At 41.2% G+C, this 12,451-nt stretch overlaps 1 protein-coding gene across 1 annotated transcript in view; it reads left to right on the forward strand.

The window, feature by feature from the left end:
• ECI2 (enoyl-CoA delta isomerase 2) overlaps positions 1-11,591 on the forward strand; it is a 390,640-nt gene extending 379,049 nt beyond the window's left edge. The window contains exon 12 of the mRNA XM_044065169.1: positions 10,097-11,591. Within this exon, the coding sequence (XP_043921104.1) occupies positions 10,097-10,249 (153 nt within the window). The 3' untranslated portion in view covers positions 10,250-11,591. The remainder of the gene's footprint in view (positions 1-10,096) is intronic.
• The last annotated feature ends 860 nt before the right edge of the window (positions 11,592-12,451 follow it).

The following is a 12,451-nucleotide window of genomic DNA, read 5'->3' on the forward strand; positions in this document are numbered from 1 at the left end:
CTCCTTTGGTTTCTTTTTTCTTCGTGCTTAAAATGTCTGAAAAGCAAGAAGGGAAACCTCTTAAGTTTTAAGATGTGCGTACAGTGTTGGAAGAAGATGCCCCTTAGTGACTCTCGCACTTTGTGTGTATTGCTTGGGGCCTCTTCACCTGCAAGAGTCTTGTTCCATGTGCCATGGGTTTAACCAGAGGACTCTTATGGAGTGCAGAAATAAATTTATTTTGAAGGGATTACTAAAGATTCCTTTCTCTGAGGCTATCTCGCTGGAGTCTGCTACCACTACCAAATCTGACAAATCTGAAAAGTCACTAAAACGCTCTTCTCCGGCGCCAAAGTCTTCCTCAGAGCCGAAGCAGAATGCTCCTAGACTGTCGGCTCCAACAGAAAACTCTGAGCAGACATTTGTTTCTGGATCCAAGAGTTCGTCAGAGCAGCCAGAACTTTTGGCTCTGACGTCTTCGGCACCTACAGAATTTAGGTATCGGAGCCATTCCGCTTCATTGGAACCAATACCCTCTCTGCTCCCTTCCCCTTTTTTGACAAGATCAAGGTCACCAACCCTTTCTACTCGGTTGACCAGGAGTTTTTCCATTGATGATGTGGATAGGGTAGTACAGAGGCTCCTAAAGCACCAGCCTTGGTCAAGCTATTACTGGATCTGAACCCAAAGGAATCGGATCAGACAAAATTATCCCCATTGGTGCCTGTTCCTCCTCCAATCTGTCCCCTGGTTTCGGAGCCAGAAGATTCCAGCGTCCAACTTGTGTCTGCATCGGATTCGGGTCCCATAGGCTCTTCAGCTCCAATATTTGCCCCAAGCATTTCCGCCCAGTTGAAGCAGGAAACCTCTTGGAGTCGACACTCTCTGGTTGGATCCACTGAGCCGTTTTTTTATCTCTTGTGATTCAACCTTGCCTCTGGGGACTTCGGCGCGGGTGAGTTTGGCCTCTGCCTCAGAGCTTCTGCCCCCTGAACTGCAGATGCCTTTGGCCCCGACAACCCTTTTGTCAGATGCAGGGTGTTCTTCAGAGCAGGAGAGGACTGCCTTTGAGGTCATGAGTAGGGTTTTGACTACATCCCAGTCAAAGGCATAGCCTATCTCGGGTCTTCCTCCCAGTTCTGTGCAGGTGTTTTTGTCTTCTCACATACCCTTTCCACAGGACCACAGAGGCCCCATGTCTCAGGATGCCCAGCATGGGACTCCCCCCCCCCCCCCCCTTCTGAAGCCTCCCCAGACTATCCCACTGAGGAGGTCCCTTGGAAGAGAACCTGCAAGAGGAAGCATCTTGACTCCCCAGATGAGTCCATCACATAGGATACTGACCTCGATGTTGGATGTTCCCCCACGGTCACCTCCTGAAGATGTCTCCTTTGGAGACATCCTGGAAATTTTAAAGCAGAGAGGTGACTGGCATTACTGATCCCCTTCAGCTGAGGAGTCTGTATATCTGAAGGCTTTTGGGTTTTGCCCTTCAACCTCTTAGGTGACCCCTCCTTCTTAGTCTCTCAGAAGGCTTGGGAGACTCCAAATTCCATAAAACCAATTCCTAGGAGGCCAAATAAGTACATTACTGCTCCAAAGGATAAATCATTTTAAACAGAAGGTGTAGCAGTTGATGCCATGGTCGTGGTTGTGGCCACTAAAAAGGAACTTTCTAAGACCAGTTCCTCTATCCATCCGCCAAATGAGGATTCCAGGACTATGGATAGGTATGGGAAGCACGTTTTTTCATCAGTGACCTTTACCTTATGGTCTCTGAACTAGCTTACTCACTTCACCAGATTACAAAGGTACCTGTTGAAGGAACTTTCAGACTCCCTCCAAGGAGCTGTAGTTGACGCGGTGGTAGATAAAGTCAATGCACAGCTCACCACCCTCAACTCGATCGTGAACTCTTCCATGAGGCTCATATCTTATGCAGCAGATGGAACAAGTAGGGCAGCGGGTTCAGGCATCTCCCTTAGGAGGTAGGCCTGGATGCACCTTTGCAATTTCGTAGAACCCTTCAAGTCTTCCCCTGTTGGCGCCCCTTTTGATAGCGCTTCTCTTTTTGGGCCCAAAGTTAGAGACGCTTACCAGGTGTGAACAGGAGGGCAAGACCTTGTCTACCATTGGAGTGTGTTTTTCCACATCTACCAGACCCTTTTCTAAAGGTCAGAGAGGTGGTGGGAAGATATGGTTCAGAAAATCACAAAGGTCTTTCCAGGACACACAGGGTGGAAGATCTCCTAGAGGCAGAGAGGGGAACATTAATGGAAGACTCCACTCTCATGGCAGGGGAGGCCCACAGGACCAGGGCTCCAGAGAATCCTTCTTTGGTAGACCCTTCCAGTGCTTCTGAAGGAATGCCTGACTGCTCACCTCTGAAGCAGTCGGGGGGTGATTGTCTGTGCACCGTGAAACCTGGCAAAAGATAAATGACAAATGGGTGCAGGACATAATCGCCAGGGGATATATTATTCCCCCTCTCCTTTCCCACTCCCATAAACAAGACAGTTCCAGACATTCCACCCGGTCAGAAGGAACAAGCAACATTAGAAGTTCAAAAGTTGCTAAGGAAAAAGGCCATGCAAGAAGTCCCTGCAGACCAGAGAGGATCCAGAACTTACTCAAGATTCTTTAGTTCCGAAAAAAACAGGGGACTGGAGACCCATCTTGCATCTGCACAATCTAAACAAATCGGTGAAAACACCAAGTTCTGGATGGTGACACTGCAGCTGATTCTTCCCTTCCTGGAAAAAGACAGTTGGATGTTCTCTATAGACCTTCAGGATGCCTACTACCACATACAAGTGGAAGCGCAATCCAGAAAGTACATGGCGCTTCCAACTAGGAGCCAGTCATTTCCAGTTTCAAGTTCTGCCCTTTGGTCTAACTACAGCCCCCAGAGTGTTCACGAAATGCATGGCAGTAGTGGCGGCTCACCTGAGACGCCGAGAATTCTGGGTGTTTCCATATCTGGATGACTGGCTCATAACTGCCCGACCAGACATCATCTGCTACAAGCCAGGGACTATACTCTACAACTATGTTCCTCCCTAGGTATTATCATAAATTACGAAAAATCTGCTCTAGAGCCATGTCAGAGTCTTCATAGGAGCAGAGATGAACACAACTACATTGATAGTCTACTCTCTCTTGTGGAAGTTTTACTATCTTCTCTATTATCCAAGACTGTTGATCAGAAAGAAACAATCTAGTTCTCCAAGTACTGGGAAAAATGGCTCTCTCAAATGTTCTCATTCCCCTAGCTCGTCTCCATATGAGGATACTTCAGTGGTTACTTTCGACACAATGGTCAATTCTAGCACTTCCTATAACTCACAAGATCGGAATAACCAATTCATGCAAAAAGGATCTCCAGTGGTGGATGTACTGTCCTCTGGTATCTCAAGGCCATCACTTTATTCCCCCTCAACCCCAAGCCATGGTGACCAGAGATGCTTCCTAGATAGGGTGGGGGGCATTATCTTGGGAAGACAGTTCAAGGCATCTGATAACATGAGCTCATCTGTACATAAACATCCTGGAAAATGAGGGTGGTATTTTAGTGCTGCAAGTGTTTCAAGACTTCCTTCCTCTGGGAACGATAGCAATCTATTCAGACAAACGTGTCTGTAGTCTGGTACATAAACAAACAGGGGGGACCAGATCTTACCCACTTTGTCAAGAAGCCCTGAGGGTCGGCAATGGGCAGCAACTTCCAACCATTTTCTGATAACAGTGCATATCTTGGGGAAATCCAGTATGATGGCAGACAAATTGAGCAGAGCTATTTTATGGCCACAAAAGTGGTCCCTCAATCAGAAAGTTGTGGAAGAGATTTTTCGAAAATGGGGTCAGCCTTCTTGCGATCTCTTAGCTTCGCCCACCAATGCCAAATGCAGCAACTACTTTGCCCTGATCCCTCCTGTGGGGGAGTCACCAATTGATGCACTTGTTCCCGATTGGCTTCCGGGACTTTTTTATGCTTTTCCTCCAATCCCGCTAACTCCCAAATTTTTGCAGAAAGCAACTCTGTTGGAGGCGACAATAACCCTAATTGCCCCATATTGGCCTTGCCAAATCTGGTTCCCCTTTCTTCAGCCTCATCTACGGGATGAACCATGGATTCTGTACCCACTTTCGGATCTTCTGACTCACCCGTTGGGAATGGTTCATCCCAACCTGAACAATCTGACTAACAGCTTGGCTCCTCCAGTTCCCCTGATCATCAGGTTTCCTCTCCTGTCCTCTCCAGTTAAGCATATTTTGTTATCTTCCTATAAATCATCTACACGAAAACTGTACAGAGGTGTAATGGAAGAGATTTGTTGTATGGGCCAAAAATAATCAGACCTCTTTACTGTGCCCATACATTCTATTCTAGAATTTTTGGCAAACCTTTTCAGTTAAGGGGCTACTGCAGCCACTATCAGAGTTCAGTTGGCAGCAATTTCAAATTTTCATATAGGAAAAAACAGTTCTGGAATCATGTCACACAGACTTTGTAAGGCATTCCTAAAAGGAACTGCAATGATAAGACCTCCGTACAGAAACCCGTCACAGCCATGGAATCTGAATTTTGTTTTTTCAAATATCTGTCCTCCCTTTGAACCATCTGCTACCTGTGACTTGAAGTATCTCTCCTGGAAAACACTGTTCTTAGTGGCTTATTACTTCGCTAGGAGAGTTACAGAATTACAAGTTTTGTCTGTCAAGCCTAGTTTTTCACAAGGGCAGAATTTCTTTATGCACTAACCCATTATCTTTGCCTAAGGTTGTGTGAGAAAGTAACCTCAACCAGTCTATTGAGCTGTCGGTATTCTTTCCAAACTTCCAAAATAAAGGGGAGTATTCACTACATCTTCTGGATGTTCATAGACAGTTACGTTTTTACTTGCATAGAACTTCGGAGTTCAGAAAATCAGATCAGCTCTTTATTTCTTATTTGGATATTAGAAAAGGCCAACCAGTGTCCAAAGTTACCTTACCCAAATGGCTTTCACAATGTGTATCCTTCATCTACAATTCTAAGAACAAAGCTCTTTTACACATTCCACTAGATTGGTAGCCACATCTGCAGCTTTTCAAACTAGGTTACATTTGGATAATATCTGTGCTGCAGCAACATAGACAAGACCACATACGTTTATTACTCATTGCAAAGTGGATTTGGCCTCTAGGAGTAGAGCCTCTTTTGGGTCTGTGGTTCTGAGGAATATTGTCCCATGAGCCACTCAGGAATTAGGTTGCTTGGGATGCGTTCCATCAGTGAGAATAAAGGCGAGATTGTCAACATCGCATAAAGAAGTTATGTACTTACCATAGTGTTCCATGTGTGTTGTCCATCTCTATCTTTATTCTCACAACCCACCCTCCATAACCCCTGCCTATACTCTTGGGAGACCAAGTAGTACTATTTGGGTATCACAGGAACCTATAGCCTCAGAGATAACCTGTTCTTTTCCCTGTTTTTCTATTTAAGCAGCAACTTTATAAATTTACTGGAGGCAAACAAGATCTGAGGAAGTAGGGTGTTGCATTATGGGTAAGGGTGAATGCCCATGAGCTTTGCTGAAGGCTTCGAGCTTTTGAAATAGCCAAGATGGATCTTATGCATCAGAATCTGACCCATCAGTGAGAATAAAGGCTGAGATGGACAACACACATGGAACATTATGGTAAGTACATAACTTCTTTTTTACTGATCTCTTTTAGAGTTTGCAACCTTCATCCTTAAGATCAAATGCATCAAGTTGGAGCTGGTCTTTATCAGGGCTTCATACCCATTATGACCAGATCTTTGATTAAGTATTATACAGATGTGATCTAGCTTTCCTGGCCTGTCGGACTTTTTTGGAAAAGAAAGAAGTTCTGACACTTTCCTAAGATCATAGCTGTTCCATTGTATTCTTTTTCTTTTGTCTTGCAAGTGGTAACCAGGTACCTAGCAGTGATAGGAGCAATGCTGCATTGCGTATCCCCACTGTTTTATACTTTGATACATTTTGATTGTTGACAGCACACATTCTTAAAAACTTTGTCTTATAATAGTCTTAGTTGCTTTGGTTCTATTCTTCACAGTTTTCCACCAACTGAAAAGTTATTCTTCGTTCCATTTATGTCATTGCAGTTAGAAACCGTTTAGAATGTGCAGTTCATTATGGCCTTTTTCTTGAAGATCTGTGATCAGTTCTTTGCTGGGTGGACAAGGTTTTCTGGTAATGCAAAATCCACGTTACTATTTTTTTGATCTTTTGAAACTTAAACTGGTGTGCACATTTCAGATTCTATGCATGGTATAGTATATATGTATGCTATATAAAGAGATTTTTCTTGTGCTCCATAGAGGAGGGGTCTGCAGGGTAAAAAAAATGGTCTCTGCGGTTTTCTTAAACCAGTCTGCATCTTCCATTATTATTCTGGAGATTTACTCTAGGAAGTAGTGACTGCCCTTCAGTGTTAATTTTCAGTGACTTCACTCTTTCTACCTTTCAAAAGTAAAGGATTTCTTCTGAGAAGTGTCCCAGTGATCAGCTGTGTAGTTTCATTTTCTTTATGCAGAAAACCTATTGCTGACAGTAAAGCTGGTTTTAATATTTCTGCCATTAAGACCACTCAGTAACTTTATAAATCAGTGAATGTACATCTGGGGTTTGATGCATCTAAGGTCACTTTCAGAAAAGTGTATGTCCCTCACAACTGCTCTGCAGCCATGTGATTGTCATTTGTGAAGCATTGTGACTTGGATTTGCTGAACTTTGTCTCCTTGTTTATCTTTTTTTTGTTCATTTATTAACACTTGTGCGTAACTGGCTTACTCAGCTATTTCACAGAAGGGATCCAGGAAACAAGATGAAGTTCTGTAGAAGATTTCAACCTCAACCCACTTTTCTGTGCTGCCATGTAGACACAATAAGATTCCTTCTGTGAGTATTGCTGTTAAGTGCTTGCAAACATATACGGTCATTTTTCCCATTTTACAAGTCCTCTTGAAGTAAGATGTTTATTTATATATTGTTCAGTATGGACGTCTGTAGTTAGTTGCTTTGCCAGTAGTCCATCTCCTTTTAAGTACAGTTATGTCTGTGGTTATATGTGTAGAAATTAATGATGACAATTTATCTTGAAATAGTTTCAATTGCTTTGTTACAAAAGAGCCTCCTTGCTTGAAGTAGGAGAAGTAATTGGAAGCGGAAAAAGTAAGCACAGTTCTTAACTCATATGCAAGGGGTACTACAGTTGGCCTTGAATGTGCATGGTTTCTTGAAATTTGAATGGCACAACTTTTAGTTGGGGATGAACAGCTGATATTTCTTATGCTGAATTCACTTCATTTGTTTAAGTCCCTTTCAAAGATTTAATTTTCACACTGTGTTCCTTAGAATTACAGACCATGTCAATGTAATCATTTTGCTGCCCACCTTTAACAATATTATATGGCAAAATCCCTTTCTGCAAACCTGTATTTTTTTAATGTGTAGTATTCTTTTGGTTGTATTGCCTTCTCCCACATGTAGCAGATTAAACTTGCCCTGTATCCACTTGAGAAACCAGAGTACCAGTAATATAGGTTCATAGGTAGGTACTAGGCTATTGGCCCTAGGGCCTATATAAACCTAGCCAAAGGTACCCTGGCTTTCGTCACCCAAGAAAATTATTTTCCTGTGCCACTGTCGAGCAGAGCCATGGAAGTGATTCCCGGGGTGAATTTCCTATCTCCCATCCAATCATCAAGATTTTTCTTTAAGAGTGCTAATGAGGAGCTTTGTTTGATATAGATAGGTAGTTTGTTCCAGAGTATCTCTGAGTCTCTGGGGCAGGAATCTATCCCTCCAGCATGTTCTGTTTATTGTGGTGATGAGGTTTAGGTCCCTAGAGCGTGTAGCTCATAGGGATTGGGATTTCTTTAAGTGGAGCATGTCTAAAAGCTCTGGGTTTGACATAGCTTTGTGTGTTAGGCAGAGATCGCCTCTGAGTAGGCGATATGCAATGGAGTAAAGCTGCAGTTTTTTGAGACGGTCTGCATAGGGCATCTCTTTGAGGCCGGTAATCCTCTTTGTGAGGTATTTCTGTGGCCTTTCCAGTTGTTGTAGATGTCTTGTGAGGTACATACCAAAAGGGGCATTGTACTCTATAATGGGTCTAATGAGTGACGAGTAGAGGGGAACAATGACCTCTTTTTTCCTGGATGAGAAACCTTTTGTGATGAGGTGTGTCACATAGAAGGATTTCCTGACTACTGTGGTAATGTGATTATCAAAGGAGAGACTGCTGTCCACCTGTGTCCCAAGGTCTCTTATCACACTTTCGGTGTTAAGTAGACTACCACCTTTGTGGTAGTTCATGGGTACTGAGTTTTTACCAAAAGGAATGACAATGCACTTTTTGGCATTGAGCTTGAGGCCATGGCTTTGACACCAGGCATCTGTCTCAGCAAGGCCCTTTTGTAGGATGTCCACATCTTTTGGAGTTTTGATTATGGCTCCTAGTTTGCAGTCATCTGCTAACTTCGTTAGCCAAAGACCTTCTGTGTTGGCCTGTACTTCAGAGAAGTAGATACCAAACAGGAGAGGACCCAGGACTGAACCCTGTGGTACTCCACTTGTCACTGGTCTGAAGCTGAATTTGGAGTCTGCTACTTTCATAGTGTGGGTTCTGTCAGTGAGCCAGTTGGCAACCCATCTTGTGACATAGGGATTTATACCTAGTTTAGTGAGTTTATCTATAATTCCAGAGTGGGGGGTGGTGTCAAAAGCCTTGGCGAGATCTAGATAGGCTGTGTGAACCACCTTACCCTCATCTACGGCTTTGGTGACTGCTTCAAAGAAGTCTATCAGGTTTAGGAGACATGATCTGCCTTTTACAAACCCGAACTGGGTGGGGTCCTGAGTTTGGAGATTACCAATGTCATTGTTTATAGGTTCCATGATGATACGCTCCATAGCCTTGCAGACCAGGCTCGTTAGGCTAATGGGGTGGTAGTTTCCGGGGTCTGTGGTGGCTCCCCCTTTGTGGAGTGGGATAACTGTCACTGTGCGCCATTCAGTGGGCACATAGCCTGAGGTGAGGCTATGATTGAACATGGTACTTAGGTGGGGTGCCAGTTCATTCTGTAGTTCATGTAGAACACAGCCTGGGATGTCGTCAGGTCCCATGGATGCTGTGTTCTTGGCTTTGGATAGTGTGTTTTTACCTGTGCAGCCGTGATTACAGGAACTTTGCATTCTTCTGGTATAGAGATGGGCCCTTTAGGAGATGACAGGGGGTAAAGTTAGCACTGAACCTATCTGCCAGGATGTTGGCAATATCCGTTGGTTCTGTATATTTAGTGCCATTGTGCTGTAACTCAGAGCAGATCTGAGTGTTGTCATTGAGATTCTTGACATAGCTATAGAATGCTTTGTGGTTGTCTTTAGAGTCAGTGGCGATTTTGTTTTCATAACTAGCTTTGGAGGATTTTATGAGGGATCTCAGCTTCTTACTGAAGCTGACCAGGGAGTTTCTCCAATCATGGGATTTTACTCTTTTTTGCAACAGTTTCTTTCTTCTGTTGTAGAGTTTTGTTTTATGGCAGGAGACCACCAGATTGGCTTCCTTTTTTTGGAGGATAGCATCTTGGTTCTGTTAGGGATTGCACGATCCATGCACTCATGTAAGTGCTTATAAAGTGCATTTGTGTAGGATTCAGTAGTCATACCTCTATTGTCCGTCAGCATGGGTGTCGTGAAGTTTGCCACTTCTGTCTTAAGAAGCGTGAAGTTGGCTTTGGAGAAATTTTTTCTGTGGTTTCCCTAATGGGGGGTGGGTGCAACCTCATAGTACAGGATGTTGAATGAGGTCAGGTAGAGAGCACATATTTGGCTTTGTTTTACTATAGGGCACCACTGATCAGTGAAGGCACATCTCAGTGGAAATATTTTATTTGACCTTGGTCAGTGTATGTGCATTTGATTTCTTGGCAGTTTTTGTTTACCAGCCTCAGTTGTGTTATTAGTGATAGCGCCTAACAGTTATTAACATTTATTTGAAAAGAAAATTTTGCACAAGTTTGAAAATCATTTATTCAAAACTAAATTACTTTCATCTCCATGCCTTTCTGTTTCTCTTTTAGTCTTTGATGTACTCAAAGCAGTTGATCAGAGGAGTGCAAAAAGAGAAGCTGCACGCTGTGAATATTCAAGAGTGTGAGCGCCTGAAAGAGAGATGGTTATCAGAAGACTGTATGAATGCCATTATGAACTTTTTTCAAAAGTCCAAACTGTAACTTTATGATAAAGTAATAATACCTGGACTAGAAATGTGCATATAATTGAAAAATGGAAAAAAAATCCTTTTGCTATACTAATTATTGTACTTAATCACAAAATGAAAGGATCAAGTAGTGTCTTCAAGCACCCGTAACTTTTCAAGTCCAGAAATGGTGTATTAAAATGGATATCAGACCAATTAGATAAAAAAAAATCAAAATTATCTGAACAATTCACAAAGTAAAATTGTTTTTTGCCCCTATACGTAAACGGGACTTCATCAGAAGCATATTACAGAAAATCCACAGGTTTAAATAACCCTTCAAAATGGGTCACATGCAAAACATCACCCAATCAGCAAAAAACTTAAAAACATGCAAGTATAAACTTTTAAAGTTGCAGTCATTTACAATATGTAACTTTTAATAAAATAATGAAAGTTGGCAGTAAAAAATACTTCATACTAATAATAATGATACCAGCAGAAGAATAAATGTAACATATATTGAATATTAGCTCTCAACTTTAATACTGGAACAATGAATACTTGGGCAAGGTCATATGATGCACCCAGTCATAATTGCCAGATCAATTCCCTATATTCCAGTTTTGTTTCCCAGGAACCACCTCTTAATTCACGGCAAAACTACTTCTAATAAACGAAATAGAACCTTTGTTTTTTTTTTTTTTTTACATGAGTATGTTTAGAAAGTGCATTGTTAATATTATTTTATCTGATTGGGCCTTGTTTTGAAGGTTTATTTAAACCTGTGAATTTTATGTAGTGTATGGTTCTGACGAAGTCCCGCTTATGTATAGGGATGAACTAACTTAACCAGTTTTATTTTATGGCTTGTTCTGCTATTAAATTTTGATTTTTTTATTTAATTGGTCTGACGTCTGTTTTTAATACACTGTTTCTGGACTTAAAAGTTATGGGTGCTTGAAAACACTATGTGAGTCTATCATTCATGGCTGCACGGACACATGTTGGTCTTATTTTGTGTTTATTAATTATTATACTTGGCTGATTGTATTGATGAGAAAAATGTGTTCATTCATAAATTTGTGCCTTAAATAAATTATTTTCATCTGATCAGAATGTTCATTGACTGTTATGATCTCTAAATTTAGTCAATGGTATTTACTTTAACGATATATGGTATTAACTCAGTTTGATTGGTCCCATTTTTTTCAACGTCTTTTGAACTATATTTGCAGTCTTTGGTTTTTATGAGACAGAGATATTCTTTAGACTTAACAGAATTTTAGCATAACATTTCTTCAGAATGAAACAGTTCATGAAGTTAAGAAATAAAAGTGCACATTCCTTCACAAGGCAATGTCATAAGAACATGACTTTGTTTAGTTTTTTTTTCTGTGACATATACAGTATGAAGTAAGGAAAAGCAAAGTTCTATATGTATCATATTCCTGCTTGCCTTCCAAACATTATCAGTACTTTTTATTTTTATTTTTTATGTTGACTTATATCTGTCTGCATACAGTACATTGTGGTAGTGGAACTCCTTTTGCAGACAATATGTAAAATTTTAAATAGACCTGTTGAATATATGAGTTGCACTAAAGCAGCACTGCTATAGAGCTATAACTGCAATTTCAGTAATTATTTTAGCAAAACTTACACTAAACACATTTGAGAGTTTAAGCAGCCAGTGCACTATACAATTTAAATGCATTTATCTGTAGTATTAATTCAGTACATACCTCTCAACTGTGCAGATTTCCACAGAATGTTCAGATTTTTGCCTCGTATTTTTGGACTGTTTCTCATAAAATTGTGGTTTTCTGGCAAATTATTGAGGACTAAAGTCAGAAAATGTCATACATTAAAGATTCAGACTTCTTACCCTTCAGAAAATTCATGCTAATGAAAAACCTGTTATTCTAACAACTTTTTAAGTATGTAAGAGCCATATTTAAATTGTCCCTCTTTTGGGTCTTTGTACCCCAGTTTTTATTGCTTTGTCCAGACTTCTTGCCATAGGAGGTTGAGAGGTATAACTAATTCAAAATGCTGCTCTTAGGAGTCATTTTTAAAATGGTGCATGGGAGCTGCTGTCCCCATAAAGTCAAATAATTGTCACTGTAAAATAGAAAACAAAATTTTCCACCTGCAGTAGAGAACCCTTTTTCATTCTTTATTGCAATGCCAAATGTTGGGTTTGACAGAAATTTAAAAAATCCTTTGTTTTTCT

The sequence above is a fragment of the Protopterus annectens genome, chromosome 3.part0 (assembly GCF_019279795.1).
Source record: "Protopterus annectens isolate FY-2018-M chromosome 3.part0, PAN1.0, whole genome shotgun sequence".
In the NCBI taxonomy this organism is placed as follows: domain Eukaryota; kingdom Metazoa; phylum Chordata; order Ceratodontiformes; family Protopteridae; genus Protopterus; species Protopterus annectens.